General features: G+C 38.2%; 2 protein-coding genes across 3 annotated transcripts in view; one reads left to right on the top strand and one right to left on the bottom strand.

The window, feature by feature from the left end:
* The window catches only part of cyfip1 (cytoplasmic FMR1 interacting protein 1), a 50,525-nt gene that overhangs the window by 25,129 nt on the left and 2,635 nt on the right, over positions 1–22,761 (top strand). For both annotated transcript variants that reach the window (XM_059340638.1, XM_059340637.1), the window contains exons 15-29: positions 1,495–1,642; positions 3,311–3,464; positions 3,554–3,710; positions 6,158–6,254; positions 7,434–7,510; positions 8,826–8,934; positions 9,494–9,613; positions 9,694–9,893; positions 11,403–11,490; positions 18,727–18,870; positions 19,057–19,147; positions 20,925–21,055; positions 21,244–21,316; positions 22,254–22,348; positions 22,466–22,704. In XM_059340638.1, coding sequence (XP_059196621.1) covers positions 1,495–1,642; positions 3,311–3,464; positions 3,554–3,710; positions 6,158–6,254; positions 7,434–7,510; positions 8,826–8,934; positions 9,494–9,613; positions 9,694–9,893; positions 11,403–11,490; positions 18,727–18,870; positions 19,057–19,147; positions 20,925–21,055; positions 21,244–21,316; positions 22,254–22,348; positions 22,466–22,704 — 1,923 coding nt within the window. The remainder of the gene's footprint in view (positions 1–1,494; positions 1,643–3,310; positions 3,465–3,553; positions 3,711–6,157; positions 6,255–7,433; positions 7,511–8,825; positions 8,935–9,493; positions 9,614–9,693; positions 9,894–11,402; positions 11,491–18,726; positions 18,871–19,056; positions 19,148–20,924; positions 21,056–21,243; positions 21,317–22,253; positions 22,349–22,465; positions 22,705–22,761) is intronic.
* On the bottom strand, positions 13,814–14,960 carry LOC131977375 (fibronectin type III domain-containing protein 9). Its single transcript, XM_059340640.1, has one exon. The coding sequence runs from the start codon at positions 14,605–14,607 to the stop codon at positions 13,969–13,971; it is 639 nt and encodes a 212-aa protein (XP_059196623.1). The 5' UTR covers positions 14,608–14,960; the 3' UTR covers positions 13,814–13,968.

Genomic DNA, 22,761 nt, shown 5'->3' with positions numbered 1-22,761 from the left:
AATTATTTAAGAAATGGGAGAAATTCTAGTCGGATATTATCAGTGTTTATTAAGCTTAAAAACAATTGATAGGTATGCTATTTACAGAAAGTCATCACCAATGCATGTAGATATAGATATACAAGTCTAGATATAGACTTTTGTGCATAGTAAATATTTATTTTGAAATAAACACACTGAGCTGTGATCCACCTTCACCACCTTACATGTGTTTCAGCACAGTGTGCTGCTGGCTGCTCTGTTCGCTTTAGGCTTTTTTACTTGGATAAAACTAAAAAAAACAGGTTAAAAATGCTTCGAAAACAGATTTTAAAAAATATATTGCTGCCTCATATAATTTTACTTCCTACTTTTTCTCATCAGTGAGTTGTGCAGCTTAAAAGGGACATTTTTATTACCGGACATTGTGACTTGACTAGAGACTTCAACAGATTTACCCAGTTAGAATAATTCTCCTTGATTAAGCTGAGACTGAGTGGTGTTACTGGTCAGTGAACCAGATAGAGGTGGGCCTTAGAGGATCTTGCAGAGTTGGGAGTAATTTTTGCAATAGTTATAAGCTCAATATGTCTGAAATATATCTTGTTGTTACAAGTGGAATATACAACACAGGTAGTTCATAAAGTTTTAATGGATCGAGAAGTGAAAGTGTCTGGCTGCCTTACCAGTGAAGAATGTGCGAATAAGTACATATGAACATATTTGTCTTGCTTTCCAGGCTTGAGGGTGGGTTTAAAGCTACTATATTCTTTTCACAATAACCATGGATCAATTAAATATCACCTGGCTAGGTTTTCTCAACTCCATGCAGCATCTGGTATATACACATATATATATATATATATATATATATATATATATATATATATATATATATATATATATATATATATATATATATATATATATATAATAAAAAGCAGGAGGAGGAGCATTTGGGTTTTCCAGTTATGCTTGGATTTTCTACTACTGTTTGGGTTCACTCTCACACCTATCATAGCTTAGTTTAAAGTGAAAAGGGCACTAAAACCCCCCACTTTATTCTAGCTTCCCAGCACCAAACTGCAAACTTATAAAGTGAGCAAATAGCTGCAGTGGAGCATTTAGTGGCCAAAAAGCCAGATATTTCCAAAAAAGATCTTAGAGGAGAATAAATATTAATCTTACAATTCATCAGGTTGTTAGAAACAAGACTCTAAATAAAGGCTAATGTTGCAACTTCAAATTTGACTGTTTTCATATCCAAACAACCATATTTCTGTTGGATGTGATTGTGGATGTGTTTTCCTGCACATGGTCATTAATGCTACAACAAACTGCTGCTCCCTTAATAATCACTGTACTGTATAAGTGTATAAAAGATTGAACACTACTGAGTTCCTAAGGCCCTCCAGCAAATTTCACAAGCAACAATATATGCTGCATACTTTATCAAGTCATGAGTCACAATGAAAGTTATATGCAATAATTATTTGACTTGTCCTCTGCCTGCAGCGTCCTCCAGGCCATCCGGAAGACTGTGTGTGACTGGGAGGCCGGCCGGGAGCCACACAACGACCCCGCCCTCCGTGGAGAAAAAGACCCCAAGGGTGGCTTTGATATCAAGGTTCCTCGCCGAGCAGTGGGCCCCTCCAGCACACAGGTCTCACCTCCACGCCTCTGCTTATAAACCCGTTCTGTAACACACCCTGCATCAACCTTTTCCTCTCGTTATCCGTCACCACACTTCCGAGGTCTTACACACCGTGACCCAGGCTGCTTTGAGTCCGCATTAATCCAGCTTATGAAGCTCACGGTGCCTCTGTAGCACTTCAGATCTTAGCTCAGGTCATGTCTCACTTGAATCATCCCTTCATAACAGGGATAATGAAAAGATTCCAGTCAGAGCTGCCGCACCTTATAAACCAGCCTGTTCTGTATTCTGTGTAGTTCTCTTTATGAATGACTATTTATAAGTCTTTGTTCTCAGAGTGCACTTGTGCAGCTTCATTTAAAAACACACATTGCCGTGCTGAATACTAATCATCTGTGTAAGTATGTTACATATCGCACATATTGTCACATTGTGTGCATTATATAGCAGGATCTGCCGATTTATCAGCTTAAAGCTCAGTTCTGAGAACTTATCTGTGTTCCAGGTGCAGGACTACAAAGCCCAGCTCAACAATCACCTTCTGTGTTTATCGAGCAGATTTCAGCTCCACTGTTTCAAATAGTAAACGATAAAGCTCATAAAAATGTTGCCCCAGATGTGAACTCAATCGTTTTTTGAGTGACAATCAAAAGGAAAATGCTCGGCATCGTCACTGCTGATGCAGGTTTGCTCTGGTGGAAAGACCGTAGCCCTGTACCATAGCCAGGTTATCTTTCTGTTATCTGGTTTCACTTCACCTAACAGCTGCAATGAGGCTCAGCAGTCCTGAGATGCTGCTCATCAGCTCAGTAAGTTCACCCAGGGTTTCATGAAAGGGACAGAGTTGGCACAGAAGTCTACTATATTTCACAAATGAAGAGAAAACTATTATATTGAACACATTATCCAGGATAAAAGCAGCACAGCTACAGCTGCTGTATGCAGGAAGGACAGCTGGCAATAAATTGCAGACTGTGTGATTGCATAAATTAATAGGCTTATAAAATCACTGCAAAAGGCAGACACATGCAACTGTGAAAGACCAGGAAAAAAGTCTGAAGAGGAGCTGGTGCTCCAAAGGTCACAGTGTGGTTTAATTTAATGTAATAAGCCATTTGTTCATGACAGTGTTATCTAGTGTGCCTCCAATAAAATCATGCCCCATAGGGCGCAAATATATGTGACTATAATCACATTTATTTCATTTAAATGGGACCAAATAAAAATGAATAGATAATCAACAATTTGATTATTAACCCTCCTGTAATGTTCGTTTCTCAGGAACAGCAATAATGTTTGTTGGTCAATTTGACCCGGGGCATGTTAAATTATCCAAAAGTGTCAGAAACTAAAATCCCAGTAAACAATGTTTATATTTCTATATTTTGACAGACAGACACACAGACACACAGACACACACACACAGACACCGGTCACTGCAAAACCCATATCGGTCTACTACTTGTCAGAAAAGCTTTTTATATTTATATATATATATATATATATATATATATATATACCTATAGTATAATGAGAGAAACTTGTCTGTCACGTTTACATGTGATGTAGCTAATAAAACCAACGGGGCTGACACTAATAAGATTTCACTTCCCGAGATTCTTTTTCAATTAATCATCCACTCTTGTTTTTGCCTCTGCTCCGTCTCTTTCTCTGCAGCTCTACATGGTGAGGACTATGCTGGAGTCTCTCGTTGCAGACAAAAGTGGCTCTAAGAAGACTCTGCGCAGCAGTCTGGAAGGTCCCACCATCCTGGACATTGAGAAGTTTCACCGCGAGTCCTTCTTCTACACCCATCTGCTGAACTTCAGTGGTAAGAAAAAGGAGCCCGGTAGTGTCTGAGAGCCCTTTAGTTGTTATGTTACTGCTGTAAGATTTTCATTACCCTCTTCCTCTGTGCAGAGACCTTGCAGCAGTGTTGTGACCTTTCCCAGCTCTGGTTCAGGGAGTTCTTCCTGGAGCTCACAATGGGTCGCAGGATCCAGTTCCCCATCGAGATGTCCATGCCCTGGATCCTCACCGACCACATCCTTGAGACAAAGGAAGCGTCCATGATGGAGTAAGGATGAAATATAGTGTCCTTTTTCACACCCTAACAAATGTTGAAGTGTCTACCAAGTGGCAACCTGCAGGCCTGATAAGTAAAGCCAATGTGGAAGTGCCTTTGTTGTAGCCTGCATCCTTTCTAAAGGCCAGCAGGGGGCATCACAATGAAGTCAGATAATGGATGAGAAAATTAGCCTACTTGAAAAAGACTGTTTGGTGCGTTGACGTTGGTTAAGTGAACAACTGATATGGTGCATGTTTAAACACAGGATCCAGGATGCCGCTCCAACAATTAATTTAGTGGTTTCACTGCATGGTCAACAGTAGGATTGATGAGTGATACATGGATGATTGGACTGATGGATGGATGATATTTTCTATGCAATGAAATACAAAAGAGAATATAACTTATATGAAAATAGCAAACAAATAATGTTACTAATAAATCAGGTTACTCCTTTAACTCATGTCATTAATGCATCCACAATGATTTTCATTTACTCTACTCAAAAAAACAGGATTCAAATCGGGAATCTAGTATAAAAAGAACACAATTCTACAATGTCATTTAACAGACGCTTTTATCCAAAGCAACATACAAATGAGAGTTAATACAACACAAGCAAGGATGAAGTAAAGAAACATAGCAAGAGTAAGTGCCATGGTTTAATTTGAGTCTATTAGGACACAAGTGCTTTTATCTTGTGCGAGCTGTCAGTGCGATACTTATCTGTCATCAGTGTAGGTCAAGAGTGAAGATGTTCAGTAAAGAGTTGGGTGTTCAGTCTCTTCTTAAAGATTGATAAGGACTCAGCGGAACGGATGGAGTTTGGAAGAAGCAAAAGTACAAAAGTATCAGCATCAAAATGTACTTAAAGTATTGAAAGTAAAAGATTTCATTATACAGAATGAACCCACTCAGATTGTTTTATATGTTCTAAATATATAATTGGATTATTTGTATTAATGCCTTCATGTAAGCAGTGTTTTACTGCTATTTAGTATACTTTTATACGGTTTAATTTATAAGATATGCGTAAACACTTTAAATTTATCATGTTTTTATGCTAAATCTCGACCTGAAAAGTAACTCAAGCTGTCAGCTAAATGTAGTGGAGTAAGAAGTACAATATTTGCCTTTAAAATTAGTAAAGTAAAAGTACCTCAAAATTGTACTTAGGTAATTGTACTTAGTTACATTCCATCACTGGAACTAACAAGTTCTCTATAGTTTATGATTGGAGGTACTAACATGCCACACTGTGTCTTTTCCTTCTTCTAACTGCATGTTGTGCTTTCATTTTGACAAGACAGAGTTCTGGCTCTGTAGTGGTGTGACTGGCCAGGCGCATTAAGAAACTTCTGTGGTTGTTTCTTCTTATATCTGTTTTTTAAAAAGGGGGGAAATCCCTAAAAAAAGGATTAACAGTAAATGTTTTAATGTCTATTTTAAATCTTTGCTGCAGGATTATGTTGATACAGGCAGGTTTTACATAAGCCATTAAGCACATCAACTGGCATGAATCATAAGTGCAGTAATTCGTCAACTGTTAAAATTTCTGTAAATAAAGTCTGAAATTTAACCATTGAGGTTTAATATGGATTGTAATATTAAAATAATAATAATACTATATACAGTGATATTTTGCAGAGCTGTTCGTATGTGAAGCAGATAAGCTGTGCTGTACACTCACTTGTATTCATTTCAGAAGTTTAACTCCCAAAACGTCTATTAAAGTTGTACTTTTCTAACTGGACGTGCTTAAACATTTCCCCCAAACTTGGACTGGATTGTTTTACTTTCTTACTTTCATCCCTCTACATTTACAGCACTATTTGAACCATTATTGAGGCCTCATTGTTAGGCCTGTCACGATAACAACTTTTTTAGGACGGTATATTGTCCCAGAAAATAAATGATAAAGTGAATAACGTGATCCTCCGGAGGAAGCATGAGTCCAGTTCAGTTCAGAGACGAGGTGGCGCCCAGGATCATGATATAGGCAATTGGGTGATAAATAAATGGGTTACAAAGCGTGGGATAAAAATTAAAAAATAAATAAATAAAATATTAGAGCATAATAAACACCCTTTAAACATAATTTTAAAGAGCAATGAACATTAATTAATTTAAAGATTAAACATTGGAATTGAAATTTGGAAAAGAAATATTCAAATATCCTAGATAATTCAAACATGAATAAATAAACTACAATCAAAACAATAAATATAATTGGTATATAAGATAAAATATTATAGTACATATTATAAATAATATATAAATAGCTGGAATGGCTGTTTGGGAGATGTAGGTTTTTTTGGCAAACAAAGTCTTCCTTAAAATGCATCCATTATTAGAGTGGCGTGGAGTCAGCTGCCCTTCGTTACACTTGCAGGGACATGTTCCATTCAAACGAAGGCATTTTGAAATAAGATTTTATTTGCTCTAATCCCTTCCAGATATGTGCTGTATCCCCTGGACCTGTACAACGACAGTGCACACTACGCCCTGACCAAATTCAAGAAGCAGTTCCTCTATGACGAAATAGAGGCTGAGGTAATAACATTTCTGGTGTATGGGAATAATAATCGATGATTGATCAATGGTCGTTAAGAATTTGCTCGATCACATGGAATTTTTAATCGATATGTGTATTTTTTAATTTGGTCTATGACCACTTATCAGTACTCACTGAACTGAAACAATAACAGCCGAGCACTCAGTTCTGCGGCCGTACGTCAATAAGCCAATGAGCTGAGAATTAAGTTGGATAAAGCTACAGTTGCAAACAGAAAGTTGCAATAACAATTATAAAACACAGAGAAATACAAGAGTATTCATTGGAGCAAAACTAGCTTTTGAAAACTAACCTCATGCCTCTTCGGGGGCTAAAACATAAAACATTGAACTCCTTCATGTTATCTTTACAGTTTAATCTCAGTTGGGTTAGTTTTACGATCGACAGGAAGTCTCTTTTCATCCTTTCAAAATAAAAGCGTCTGTTATCAAAACAGGCTTTAGCATAGTACTGTATATATATATTTTATTTTCCCCATGTATGCATGCATTGATTAATCGATTCATTGATCTTAAACATTATAAATGCTCGAGTCGGCAGGTTTCTTCCAAACACCCATCTCTGGCACGAACACATAAGAGTTGGGTGCTTGTGGCATTACAAACAAATTCTATATGTCGGTTTTCAATTTCTATTCTCAGTAGCCTGTCCATTGTGTGTGCTTATTATTATTTCACTCATTGTAAAACGGCCTAAACATTGCAACTTATGTAGCTCTCTTAAGCTTTGTTAGTGTGTTTGTAGAGCATACGCAGTTGGAATTAAACAAGGAGGTGACGAGGCATGACGGCTGTGTCAGCCTTGCGCAGTCCATGAAAAAAAAAGACTGCCCACGTATAAGCAGTGTTCAGTAAAAAAAAAAAAAGAACATAAAGTGTAGGAACACAATGTGCATTGACATGTAAATTATTTTCTGTCAGGATACAATAAAAATAGCTATTTTTCATGGCAAGCCACCACTGAAACACAATGTTAATGGGTGTCTTCCTATTCTCAACCAGAACATGTGTTAAATTCATTAAAAAGAGCAACTTATCTAAATTGTGGAAAATTGTGGTATTGGTAGCTTCTCCCCTGTTAAAATGGTCACATGTTCACAGATTAAAACAAGTATTTTCAAACATTTTTGTTCATTTCAACCTCTTGTGTTCTTTCAGGTGAACTTGTGCTTTGATCAGTTTGTCTACAAGTTGGCTGATCAGATCTTTGCCTACTACAAGATTCTAGCAGGAAGGTAGGCGAAACATCTTTATGTTTGATTCGGTTTGTTTAGAATCAGAATCCTTTTTTTTTTGTCAAGTAGGTTTTCACATACAAGAAATTAGCTGTGGTAAGTAAGGATGCTGTTGGTTTGCCCGTGTTGCCATGCTGTGATTCCCAGCAAGGGGTACCTCAGCAGTTGCCAGGGGTAACTCAACATGTACACCTTGTTGAATAGCTTAACTAATTTAGAAAAGAAAAAAAAAAAAATATATGATTAAAAGCCATCCAAGTGTGTGTGAGACTGGTTTCTCATAAATGTATTGTCACAATAATCAGTGAGCAACAGCTACAACTGGCACCTCCTATCAACCAGAGTCAGTTTTAACATCTTTACTTCTAGCCAGAGTCCATAATAGCAGAGGAGTCGAAATAGTTATGTAAAAGTAATGGGTACACAGATAAAATAAATAATAACTTGATGGCTGAAATTATAAGCTAAAAGAAACAGATGGCAGTTAAAATAAAATAGAAACCTTAAAGTAATGTCAAAATGGTAGAAAATTGGATATTATTGGATAATCTGTAAAATAATTGGCTAAATGTAATGGAGAGATGGTTGAAATATAAAGCTAATAGTAATGGATCAATACTTTAAATAACATTAGTTAACTTAAAGTCATAGGTTTTCAGTTTAAATAATTAGCTAAAAGTCATGAATAAATAGTTAGAAATAATTAGGTCAAAAGAATATTTAAATAATTCAAATAAATAGTTTAAATAATTAGCTAAAAGTCATGAATAAATTGTTTGAATAATTAGCTAAAAGTAATAAATAAATAATTGAAATAATTAGATAAAATGAATGAATAAATAGTTAAAATAATGAGCTAAAAGTAATAAATAAGAAATTAAAATTATTAGATTAAAGTCATGAATAACCAGTTTAAATAATTAGCTAAGAGTAATAAATTAAAAAAATAAATTATAAGATAAAAGTAATGAATAAATGGTTGAAACTTGTAGCTTCTTGACAGTTTAAAGTGTAAGAATGATAATATGACCAATTCAACCTAAACATTGCCCAATTGAAGTGAATAGAAAAAATGTAATGTAACATTATTCAGTCTCCAGTGTTGTTTAACTAACACATAATCAGTTGAGGGGAACACGTGGAGCATGACGGGTGGCGATTCAGTTAATCTGACAGGGATGTGGGCTGAGGTCGGGAACGACTGCAGTAATGCACTTTATTACACAGAAATGGTTTTAAAACACAGAATTACACTTTGATTGGCACACCATGTACAAGTAACTTGACTCTTTCTCTGTTTATTTGAATCCCTCAGTCTTCTGCTTGACAAACGTTTGAGAGCCGACTGTAAGAACCAAGGGGCCAACATCCCCTGGCCAGCTTCCAACCGCTACGAAACACTGCTGAAGCAACGCCACGTCCAGGTACCAGACACGCATCACCATCTCTCTGTTCTGCCCCCTTCATTACTTTGGCGTCACATTAGGCGTGTTTCCACTGAGTACTTTTTGGAAAGCAGTGTTTTGGCTACGCCCACTAGTTAGTTCCCCTCGGCCTTTGTCACTATATTTAGCGACTATTCAGACCTCTCTAGCGACTCTTTTTTTTTTTTTTTAAAGCAACTAGCTACAAATCTAGCGACTTTTTCTGATGTTATTGGAGACTTTTGGAGTAGCAGATGCCGTCCCAAAGCACTCACAAGCGGCCCAGTCCTCCCGCAGCAGTCTCTCCCAGCTGCAGTCAGCAGAGCAGGAGATGTTAACCCCTCAGCGTCCAGTTTTCACCAGTCTGCAAATGAGTCACGCATGCGTGAAGTCACCGCCTCAAATGTATCCAATCAGCAGGAGATTTGTTAGTAGCGGTATCTGAGCCGCTAACTGGTGAAGTCGGGGCACCAAGCCACACCCATAGCGGCTCACTTGAGGGAAAAGTACCTAATGGAAACACGCCTATGGTCTCTTACTAACTGGTTTTGGATTTCAGCTTCTAGGCCGCTCCATTGACCTGAACAGACTCATAACTCAGAGGGTTTCCGCTGCTCTCTACAAGTCTCTCGAGTTGGCCATCAATCGATTCGAGAGTGAGGACCTCACCTCAATCATGGTAATGTCGTTTTCATCTCGATAAACAACAACTTCTGCTATGAGTGTACAGTCGTGAACTATTTTCGTCTGTGATTAAAGGAACTGGAAGGTCTCCTAGACATCAACCGCATGACGCACAAGCTCCTCAGTAAGTTCTTGACTCTGGACAGCTTCGACGCCATGTTCCGTGAGGCCAACCACAACGTGTCAGCCCCATACGGCCGGATAACTCTGCACGTCTTCTGGGAACTCAATTATGACTTCTTGCCCAACTACTGCTACAACGGCTCCACCAACAGGTGCGTCAATTCGGGTCACTGTCTGAGTCTGAAGTTAATAGTGGTGGTAAACTATTTAGGTAATTAACTCTATTGTGCAAAATACCCATGAAGCCAAAGAACTTTATTACAAAACTTGATTTGCTGCCACTATGCTGTTATTATAATTAATGGCCATATGGTGGTTACATGAGTCATTAATTGCATAATACAGGTGGCATGCAGTGACGCTGTCAGCTTGTGAATCACCAGCTCAGGGTCAGACAGACCTCTCAAATGGAGAGAAATGCATCTCCTGGAATCAGATGGAATCTGTTGATTGCAGCACATTATTGTGTTTGAATGAAACAGGATCCCACAGGAATTCTCAGTAAAATAAGCAGCAACAGCCTCCATATTAGGGATGGGAATAATTAATTGATGATCTATTAAGTTAAGAATTTGGTTGATCACGTGGAATTTTTAATTGATCTGTTTATTTTTTCATTTTAATTTCATCTATGACTGCGTATTAGTACTCACTGAACTTTTTTTCGGAGACGAGATGAGACATGGCAGAGTTTCAAAGTCACAAATATGGAAACACTTTAGACAGAAGAGGTGAACCAAGATGTTCTATGTCACTGTTAGGGATGGGAATAATTAATCGATTAATGGTCGTTAAGAATTTGGTCGCTCACGTGGAATTTTTAATCGATCTGTGTATTTTTTATTTCAATGATATCTATGAAGTACTCACTGAACTGGAACACGCCGAGCGTTCAGTTCTGCGGCCGTACGTCAATAAGCCAATGAGCTGAGAATTAAGTTGGATAAAGCTACAGTTTGCAAACTGAAAGTTGCAATAACAATTATAAAACACACAGAAATACAAGAGGATTAATGTGAGCAAAACTATCTTACTGTATCAAACCTTGCTAGCATGAATTACTAGGTTTAATTTTATCCAAAACTTATTAAAACACACTTAAATATGCTATAAGATTACTGTAAAAACTAACGTCATGCCTCTTCGGGGGCTAAAACATAAATCATTGAACTCCTTGATGTTATCTTTACAGTTTATTCTCACGTGAGTTAGTTTTTACAAACGACAGGAAGTCTCTTATTGTCCTTTCAAAATAAAAGCATCCATTATCAAAACCGGCTTTTGCATAATACTGTATATATATCTTTTATTTTGCCCATGTATGCATGTTTTTATACGTACTGGAGTATGTATAAAAACATAGTGATAAATCGATTAATTGATCGTTAAACTTATAGATGCTTGAGTTGGCAGGTTTCTTCCAAACACCCATCCCTACTCCATATAGTCTGCAAACAAAAACATTTTAAACTTGTTTGGTTGTTGTAGAAGCCACAAATGTTTAATGTTCAATATTTGGTTTGTACATATTTATTTTTGCTGTTTGCTGACTTGTATCTGTGTGTCTTGCTGTTACTTATCACATGCATTATACACCCTGTTATACATGATGATGGTGATGGTGGAGATACAGTCTGATAAATCTGCATTTGTGTGTCCAGGTTTGTGCGCACCGTCCTGCCCTTCTCTCAGGAGTTCCAGAGGGACAAGCCGCCCAATGCCCAGCCCCAGTACTTGTACGGGTCCAAGGTCAGTAATCTTTGTCTTTCATCACCATATTTTTTATTAATTTCTGACCGTCTTGGGTCCACGTGTTTGAAACCAAACATTCATTACATGTTAGTGATGTGTATCTGTAGATCACAGGTGGAAAAGCATCATCATGGGAAAAGATGTGTGAAATATATTCAAACATGTGCAAGGTAAATGGAAATAATGTACAATGCCCCCGTTGGATGTTTCACCCTTTTGTTGCTTTTATACAAGGAATCATGATCAATATCATTTGGCTTTTTTGACAAGAATTTGAAGTTTGACGTTAAAATAAATTATTGAAAGGGGGCAAATATTTATAGAATTATTTACTTTACCTTATATTTTATTTATTCATTTATGTTATTAAAAAAAAAAAAAGGTTTTGATAGTGGAGAGGTTTTTTTTGCAAATGCTTGTCAAAAAAGCCTAATTATATTGACCATGATTTCATTGTAAAAGCAACAAAAGGGTGAAACATCCAAGGACGTGTAGATATGAGCACTGTGCTCAAATGAGCGTCTTATTTACAAGAAAACATTCAATGGACAAAATTACATTATAAATCATTGTTTCGAGTGTTGCATTTGCAGAACATTTATCACTGAAAACTTTGAAGGGGTGCATTAAGATCTCGGTTTAAATGGTTCCTGTGATGATACTTTATTGATCCTCAACAGAAATAGGATTTCACAGAACCTGACAGATGTCATGGAGAGAGAAAAATAAGTTTAGATCAGATCAGATACCTGATATGAATGAAATCTGATATCTGTCCGTCTGTCGTGAAGCAAAACATGATGCATAGTCAGATGTCCAGTCCTGCAAAATCCAATTAAACATCTATATTAAATATCTGTCTGTAAATTAAAGTTGAGAGAGAGAAAGCTGTGAGCATTGCATGTTCTTACTCTATTGACCTCTCAGCTATTCTAAGCACAGCGGTGCGTCAGTGTGTCTTTGTCCAGTTGACAGCCAGGCACAATTCCATCAGATATCTTTTAATAAATCTGGCCAACGCTGACAGCTGCGTGTGAGCCCCTCCTGTGCGTTAATCTGCGCCAGTGTCCAGCACCCAGCTGTAGCCCCGCTCCTGGATTTTCTGACTGCCAAATGTTAGCTCTTATTTTAAACACAAGGAAGGGTTCATACGAGGTCTTGAAAGTTTGGAAACAGCTTAATTTTAACCATTATGTTTGCAAAGGTGGGAATATGTTTGAATTGGAATATATTCCTTAAAAATGCTTGATTTCATGCAAACCAAAAATCTTTTCCTAATTGAAATGCAACAAACCAATTGCTATGTTTGTTAGCTTCTCACCAGCCAAGCTAAACTGGCTAATAGCTTGATGAGTCCTGTGTTGAAGTTAATATAGATTTTCTCCAATGTGCAATATCTGTAAAAATACAAGGTACTTTCAGGAAACAGACAAACACAAAAAATATATATTAATAATAAATGCCAAGTAGCAGAAATGTATGTATAAAATGTGTATAGAATGTACAGTCATGGAAAAAAAAATTAGACCACCCTTTTTCTTCAACTTCTTGTTCATTTTAATGCCTGGTACAACTAAAGGTACATTTGTTTGGACAAATGTAATGATAACAACAAAAATAACTCATAAGAGTTTAATTTAAGAGCTGATATCTAGACATTTTCCATGGTTTTCTTGATAATAACCTAGACAACCTATAACCTGGCTAGATATCAGCTCTTGAATTAAACTCTTGTAAGCTATTTTTGTTGTTATCAATATATTTGTCCAACAGATTTACCTTAAGTTGTACCAGGCATTAAAATGAACAAGATATTAGAGAAAACAAGGGTGGTCTAAAAATGTTTTTCCATGACCGTATATGTCTTATTTTTTTAATATTCTTATTCTGTCTTGTATATCTATGTGTCTGTATCTTGAGCTGCTGTGACAACTATTTTCCCCACTGCAGGATAAATAAAGTCATATCTTATCTTATCTTAAAAATCTGGTAAATTAAACAAGGCCTCAATTGCTGTGGGTGTAAATTAATTCTGAAAAAATAATTTTTGGCATCTGCATTTATCGAAACAATTTAGTGATGATAAAGGCTTTGAAAGTTTGACACTTTTAGTTTAAGTACCTTGAAAGTGCTTGGTGTTTAACTTAACTTTAACAGTTGTAGGAACCCTGCTAAAGTGTGCAAAGTGACATGTAAAGCTCTCAGTTATTTGGTTGCAGTTCGGCTAACTGTGCAAGTGTGCGTGAGCATAATTGTAATGTTTCAAGAGCAAGAATGAATAATCCGTGTGCAGGAATAAGTAATTGGAGAACACAGATTATTGAATCGAGAGCACGATTTAGTAATTCGAGAGCACAGATTAGTTTCTTTTTTTCCTTCTCCATGACACCTTCCAGCTCTGTAGAATTTCATCAGAGGATAAAAAACAATTCAGTTCGGACAAAACAATGCCAAGATGACCTCAATCCAGTGGATTCACACTGGCTCGGTGCCAGACAGCTTAGCGAGTGACCTCAGCTCGTGGTCCTGGGTAATTATGTGGCTGGTGGTCTGCGTGGAGAGGAGGGGCGGCTGCATGATGCCGGCGTGTTTCGCGCTGTCCTCGCTGGTGCGTCTGGGATTGTAGAGGCGTCCAGATCCAGACATGTCCTGGTGGATTGAGTTGGTCACTACGTGGCAGCTGTCCGCGGCCTGACCGGGGATGGAGCAGATGGTGTGGAGACATCCCCACAACAGGATGCCAGCGATGACCAGGAGCAAGATGCAGCAGGTCAGCCAGACGCCCATGGCGAGCTCCCAACCCGCTCTGTCGTGACCTTCGCCGCTGTCACTCGGCGTGCTGAACACCTGGCACTGGTCCCGCACCGGATTGGCCGCCTGGCACGTCACACACAGGAAGTAGGCAGTCTGGGGGAGGAGGTTGGCCAGATGCGTGCTGGTCTGACTGACGGGGATGCGTTCCTCGTGCATGAAACTCTTGCGCTTGTAGCCCATGAGCAGGCTGTTCCAGTTGGGGTCGTACATGACGCTGTAGAAGGTGTCCAGGCAGCCGGGGGACGACGGCCAGCTCACTCTGGCCGAGGTGGCGGAGATGTTGTAGACCGCAATCCCCATGATGCAAGGCTGTTTTTTTTGTAGTCTGGCGGCTTCCAGAGCTAATGCGAATTAAGTATTTCCTCAGTTTTTACAGTTTTCTTTGTGAGTGAAACGGAACCTGATGTGAGAGAAAACAAACAGAGTGAGACACTGACAGCAGAAATTCATCATTTTTGTCCCGGCAAAGTCTGGATTTTGTGCTTCTCCACTTATACAGGTGCAGCTCAATAAATTAGAATATGATGGAAAAGTCAATTTCCAGTAGTTCAAGTCAAATAGCCCCAACCAAGTATTGAGTGCATATAGATGGACATACTTTTCAGAGGCCAACATTTCCATATTAAACATACTTTTTAAAATTGGTCTTTTGTAATATATATATATTTTTTGAGACTCAGAATTTTAGGTTTTCAGTAAGTATAAGCCATAATCATTATAATTAGAAGAAATTAAATACATTAAGATGTGAAATGTTTCATTCTGTGTGTAATGGATCTTTATAATGTGTTATTTCCACTTTTTGAATTGATTTACTGACATAAATAAACTTTTCTATGATATTCTAATTTATTTAGATGCACCTGTATATATTTAGCCTCACTAACAAGTAATTACGTCAGCAGACATCTTTGATTACATGACTCACCTGTGGCTTTATTATAGAAACGCAGAGACAATAACAAAATCTAATTGCATCCTTTCTATACATCCCACTCACTGTGAATAGTGTCAAACATAATTAAAGAAAAATGTCACAGCCACATACCTACTATCATACTTTGGCTAAAAAATGAAGATTAATATGGGGGAATAATAATAAGCATTGTATGAAGGATTATCTGGAACAAAGCGCAGTGATTGGAGGGAGATGAGCGCACGCACAGATGTTCAGCAAATGACATAATGCACAATGATTCGTGAGGAGGCTCATCTGCACCGAAGTCACCTATTACAGGACAGGTGACGATCTGGCAACCAAGAGCCGTTTCTAATCACACTGTCGCCCGTTAAGTTGGAATATTTTCATTTTCAGACACTATCCTCTGTTAATTCCTATTTAAATGCATCACTCATCACTTTAGAAGAGATTGATTGATACAGTTTTGAGAAGATATACACTTCACATTGCCACAATCATTTCATGGAAAGAGGTAAAAAAAATAATAATTTACTCCAACTTTATGAGTGACGGTGTATTTATTGAAACTTATGGAATACAAAAATAATAGCATGGTCTTGACCTATAACAGACACCAGGTCAGGCGGTGACCATAAAAAACTTTTTGAAACTGGTAAATATCCATAATATTAGCAGTCGTATATAATTCTAGCTCACAGATTTTAATGGGGATTTTATGGTCTGGTATGTCTATGCAAAGGTACTGGAACAAATTACTATTAGAATAATTATTATTATGATGCATTATTATACATTGTAAATACAATATATTGCAACCAATTCTAGAAAGGATTGCTGAGATAAATAAATAAATAACACATAGAAATAAATAGCTAAATCAACATCAGTACTGTGTGTTCAGTGTCAATTGTTGGTCATTTAAACAAAGTAAAATAAAAAGCCTACACCATTTCTAAATTTATTATATATTGTGTAAAAAAAGTTTTCATAATTTTCATTTTCTGCATGTTTCTGACAACATATAAAAAGATACGATAAGTGTGCGATAGGTCAATATCTGCTAATAATATCAGTCAAACAAAACATCTATCAGGGTCTAAAACATTTACAAAATGCATCCTTTTCAGGTGTAACCCATAGCAACAAAACATAATTATATATATGGTGATGAGCCATTTAAATAGATTAATTAGTGGTCATTCATTAAAACAGGACTTAACAGAGAAACAACGTGTTGAACATACCAGTCTGTCGTGCCCGAGGTGCTGGTTCCCATAGACTGTCCTGCCGTACTGCTATTCATTTATCATGTTAGCATCTCTTCCATCAAGCTGTGGCGGCGGCGGTGCTGCTGTGCAGGTCTTCGACCCTCAGGGAGGAGTGGACCACAGACTAGTGTCTCCGCAGCTGCCTCACTCGTGGGAGTGCTGCTGGATTAGAGCGGCAGCAGAGAGAGAGAGAGAGAGAGAGAGAGATCAAACCTCTAGCAGGGGATGTTAGAAAAGAGAGCATTGTGTAGAAACATCCAAAAAAAAAAAAAAATTTAAATCCTTGTAGATGTTGTTTCTCTGATATTATTTCTGTTCCCATTTTCCCTGCTGGTTCATCTTCAGACACTGTAGTGATATCGTTCATTCATTTTCACTTAACCAGCGATTTGGTCCATGATATCGTGAAAATATGTGTTTTCATTTGGCCCAACCATCTGCCCAACCATTTTTTTCTGCTGAAAAGTCTGTCAGTAACTGCTGTCCAGATTGTCTTGACATTTGCTGTGGATCTATTCATGGTCCCCTGAGGAAGATGCCTAATGTTGCCAGTGATCCCGTGACACTTGTGTTCCCATTGAGCAGATATTTTTACTTGTACATGAAAAATTCTAAATCTAGCAGGCAGATTGCCGTGAGATTTATCCTTTGTATCTTTAACTCTCCATGAGCTTTCCTCTGCTGCCGCCCACAGGCTGAAATCTTAACTCTGCACACAAGCTGTCTCATAATCTGCCAGGCAGGTTGCCAGTAAATTCAGGGATTCCAGGATTTGTTTGTTATTATACAATATAGGATTGCACAGTTAAATGTAGCTGTAATATAGAGTGAAGAACTTGTTGTTAATGATGATTTCAGTTTAGTTTGCCATACTAGTGTTGTCACTCCAGACTGAAATTACTCATCAACTATTGGACGAATTGACTTGAAATATTGTACAGACTGTCATGCATTAGAGTCATGAACTCTAATGACTTTGGTGATACCCTACTTATTCATTTAATCCCACCATCGCAACCAGGATGCCTATCCAGTAGCTCCATGTCGTGTTGTTTTCAGTACCAACCAATCAACCGGTCAAAAATGTAATTTACTGTATAAAATATCTCAACGTGTAAACTATAGATTTGACACATTCATGGTGTCCAGTGGATGAACCCGAATGGCTTTGGTGACCCTGACTTGTTCTCTAATGCCACCATGTGGTTCACATTTATGGCTCTGAGCGGCATGTCTCGACAACTATTGGATGGCTTGTCATTAAATTTTGTACAAATATTCATGTTAGGATCTCCTGGCTCTCTAAAAAAGCGCCATCATCAGATAAAATCTCTGCTGTCTCATGCTGCCTCCCCAGCAGACTGCAGCATAAAACAACACACTACCACCACAGACTGATAAAACATCTGCAGCATCTTACTACAGATGTCCAGAGATCTGAGCTTCCTTAAGAAAAAGAGGCGGCTCTGCCCCTTTTTGTAGAGAGCGATTGTGTTTAGGGACCAGTCCAACTTATTATCCAGGTATACACGAGATACTTAGAACTTGGCACCACCTCGATGTCCACCCCACAGGTATTCACTGGCTGAGGAGGGGGCTTGAACCTGCAGTAATCTCTGATCATTTCCTTAGTCTTTGAGGTGTTCAGTAGGAGATAGTTCTTGTGACTCCAGTCACTGAAGGCTTTTATCAGATTCCTATATTCAGATTCCTGTCCATTCCTGATACACACCACAATAGCAGTGTCTTCTAAGTACTTCTGGATGTGGCAGGACTTAGAGTTGTATTTGAAGTGCGCTGTGTACAGATACTCACCTGTCCAAACCAATCATATCAAAGGGGAAAACAAACCAGAATCTGATTTAACCGGGCTAAAACACGATTAGTCCCACTGAATGTTGTACATCCTCGCTGAATATTTTAATCTGCAATAATAAACTGTTTATGTGTCCTTGGATGTGTTGAAAGTGTTCACTGTGACAAAGTGACTCAGCAATATAAGACCACTAACACACCCACAGGAGCCAAATTTCCCTTCCAGGTGTAATGATGGAGAGGATACTAGTGAGCAGTGGCTTCAATATTGCATATTTTGTGGCTCCTTTTACTTTATATTTGATGTATGTTTTTATATTTTGTCTCTTATTTGAACTTGTAGATGTTTAGATCAGCGGTGGTGTTCTGAGTTGAACTTCTTCTCATCATCACTTGTCTTTCCTCTCCATGCAGACCTTGAATCTGGCATACAGCAGCATATTCAGCATCTTCAGGAACTTTGTGGGTCCCCCGCACATCAAGGTCATGTGCAGACTGCTTGGTTACCAGGGAATCGCAGTGGTGATGGAGGAACTGCTGAAGGTGGTCAAAAGCCTGGTGAGTAGAATAAAAGCAGCCGCGGTGTGTGGGAGGACCCGACTGCCAGGAGGGTTCAGAGGAGGTTACTTTCTTTGTTAGTGAATGAGGCTGATGTCATGTCTTGTTGGATGTTTTTGTCTGATTCACTTTAACTGAGTAGTTGAACTGTATAAGCTGCCGTTTAATACTCTGCTCGTCTTATAGCTTCAGGGCACCATCATGCAGTATGTGAAGACACTGATGGAGGTGATGCCCAAGATCTGCAGACTTCCCCGACACGAGTATGGTTCCCCGGGTAAGTGACCACGAAGCCTAACGTAGATGATAGGGATGGGCGTTTGGAAAAAACCTGCCAACTCCAGCGCCTGTAATGTCATCGATCAATTAATCGATTAATCACTGCATGCATACATGGACAAAGTAAAATATATATATACAGTACTATGCAAAAGCCTGTTTTGACAACAGATGCTTTTATTTTGAAAGGACGAAAAGAGACTTCCTGTCGATCGTAAAACTAACTCAAAGGAGATTAACCTGTAAAGAAAACGTCAAGGAGTTCAATGTTTTATGTTTTAGCCCCCGAAGAGGCATGAGGTTAGTATTCACAAACTAGTTTTGCTCCAATTACTAATACTCTTGTATTTCTGTGTGTTTTATAATTATTATTGCAACTTTCAGTTTGCAAACTGTAGCTTTATCCAACTTAATTCTCAGCTCATTGGCTTAATGACGGCCGCAGAACTGAACGCTCGGCGTGTTTCACTTCAGTGATACTGATACGCAGTCATAGATAAAATAAAAAAATACACAGATAGATTTAAAATTCCACGTGATCAACCAAATTCTAAACAACCATTATGATCATCGATTGATTATTCCCATCCCTAGTAGATAATTTAAATCTCAAGTGACCTAAACAATGCTTTTTTACTCCTACTTTTCTGTTAACAGCACTTAAATGGTGAAAGTCAAAATGCCATGCCTGTTTTTGACTTCTGACTTCACGTTAATGTCTGAAATGTTGGATGCTTGGATGCTGTGGGTCAGAAAGTAACACTCCTCTTAAAAGAGATCAAGTTGTGTAATTACTAACAATGTGCTGTTTTAAGCTTTAATTGAAGCTCTCAAATGTGAGTGAAGCTCGTCATACTGTGATTAAAACAAAAAACCCTACTTCAGAAAATAACCTGGCATCAAACCTCTGAGATCATAGAATGGAAACCAAGGTATGGACTTGTTTTGCTTAAATTCCCCCCCCCTTTTTTTAAATTTTTTTCATGCAAAAAATGGAGAACAGAACAGCATGTTTCTTACTGAATAGGGCAGGGGTGGGCAATTAATTTCCCAAGGGGCCACATGAGATACTGCAAAGGTTGCGGAGGGCTGGACCAATACTGTGAACTTAATTTTGCTCAATATTAATTTAATCACTTTATAAAATGCAGTAAATGATCTGGTTTTAAACTGCTACTGGTAAGAATACATGTTATGATAAGACTATGTTAATGTGAGTTAATGAGTAAGTCAAATATAGCAGTAAAAACATATGCTGCTGGTGCCTGAAATATTTCCTATTCTGGTCTTGAATTTCCTTGTTTTCTTTTCCATTTTTAAAATTTTATTTTGGTTTGAAACTCTATAAATAAAAATGAAAATATATAGCAGTAGAAAATGGTAAAAACTCCAAACATTATCTCACTTTTACATTTATTGTTAACACAACATACTTTCAAACCACAAAGACAATTTAGAGTATGTATGTTATGCAGTAACCCAGCAATTTATTAACTCTATGCAATAAGGCAAGAAGGTAACTCAGTGTTTTTTGTGTTATACATTTCTTTGCAGATGCGTATGCAGACACGCAAATACGTAAATCACCTTCAAAATAAAAGCAGTGTGGTTACATAGATTTCTAAATTCTCTCACATGGACAGCCTGCGGGCCTCTGAAGGCCATTGTCTGGAATAGGGTATACATGCTACTTTGATGGATAGTTGAGGATTGCTAAACTGTGTAACATATGAAAAAACTGAGGAAATATTTAGACTATTAGACATTTTTTTCAGGTATCCTGGAATTCTTCCACCACCAGCTGAAGGACATTGTTGAGTATGCTGAGCTCAAGACGGTGTGTTTCCAGAACCTGAGAGAAGTGGGCAACGCCCTCCTGTTCTGTCTGCTGAGCGAGCAGAGTCTGGTACGGATCTCAATGGGAACTAAATATCCCATTTCAATGCAAATGTGAAACATGGAGTGGATTTCTTGTTCATTTGAGCAATTTGTTGCTGACATAGAGTGGGATAGAATTATTTAAATTATAGCATTTATTAGGAGAATTTCACTCATTTAGGACTTGTTTTGACTTCCGCTGTATCTTTCTCCCAGTCGCAGGAAGAAGTTTGTGATTTGCTGCACGCTGCACCTTTTCAGAACATCCTTCCACGAGTTCATGTTAAAGGTAAATGCGAGAGATGACGTTGTTTATTTATTTCCAAGTGGCGAGGTCTTGCTGAAGTGTTTACACAGTCGCTGTTCTGAAGGCCAAGTGAAAAGCCGGCAGACACTTAGAGAAGTTAAAGGCACTTAACAAATGGGATGATTGAACACGTTTTCAGGCCGTCTCTACTTCAAGGTGTTTCATTCATTTATACACAGCCAGAGTCAGAGAAGCCAGGCAACTTTCTCACCTTTAAACAGCTGTCCTCCTTTTTCGAGAGGGGGGTATAAAGAGACAGGTGTTAAAACGAAGTAAGGTGGTGAATACAGGTAAATTCAGACAAATAGTATGAGAATAATAATGTGTTTTTGAACATCTAAGCACAAAACATGTAAACCAAAAGTGTGCGTGCGTGCGTGCGTGCGTGAGCCCCGCTTCCCACAGAGAGCTGAGCGACAGGACACGCAAAGAAAACACACATGTAAACAACAATGATCGAGTCCAGAAAAAAACTATTGTGGTCATTTTATATATCGAACGATAAATCAATATTTAGATTAGATTAGATTAGATTAGATTTGATTAGATTTGATTAGATTTTACTGTTCCCAGGGGGAAATTTATTTTCACAGCACTGTACCTCTTGTTAATGATTTTGGTTATTATAAAAAAAAAAAAAAAACATAGAAATTGGCTTGATATCAGCTCTAAAATTAAACTCTTATCAGCTATTTTTGTTGTTATCATTATATTTGTCCAAACAAATGTATCTTTAGTTGTACCAGGCATTAAAATGAACAATAAACTGAAGAAAACAAGGGTGGTCAAATAATTTTTTCCATGACTGTATATCAGGTTTTGGATACGCAGACAATCCTTTGATTTGTTGACAATAATAAAAATACTGAATATTATCAGACGGATCTTATTACTCTTTTCTTTGCCTCACTATGTGCAGAGGGGGAACGTTTGGATGCCAAGATGAAGCGATTGGAGGCCAAATACACAGCGCTGCATTTGGTTCCACTGATAGAGCGCCTTGGCACCCCTCAGGTAAGCTTTTATTACTGTGTTCACTGCAGGATCAACATAGTGAAAGACGTTGACCAAACTATGCACTCGTTTCAGTTTTTTGTGACTCATTCGACATGTTTTTTTCTTCCCTTCCAGCAAATTGCCATCGCTCGCGAGGGCGACCTTCTGACTAAAGAGAGGCTGTGCTGCGGTCTGTCCATGTTCGAGGTCATCCTCACACGTGTGCGAGGCTTTTTGGACGACCCCATCTGGCGCGGACCGCTGCCCAGCAACGGCGTGATGCACGTGGACGAGTGCGTGGAGTTCCACCGTCTGTGGAGCGCCATGCAGTTTGTGTACTGCATCCCTGTGGGAGCTCACGAGTTCACAGTGGAGTGAGTGAACACATCTGTACCACGTCCTCTCTCCACATGTGCTTTAAAGCATCACAC

The sequence above is a fragment of the Centropristis striata genome, chromosome 9 (genome assembly GCF_030273125.1).
Source record: "Centropristis striata isolate RG_2023a ecotype Rhode Island chromosome 9, C.striata_1.0, whole genome shotgun sequence".
Classification (NCBI taxonomy): Eukaryota; Metazoa; Chordata; class Actinopteri; order Perciformes; family Serranidae; genus Centropristis; species Centropristis striata.
The sequence above is the reverse complement of the archived record's forward strand: the minus strand, read 5'-3'. Positions and strand labels throughout refer to the sequence as shown.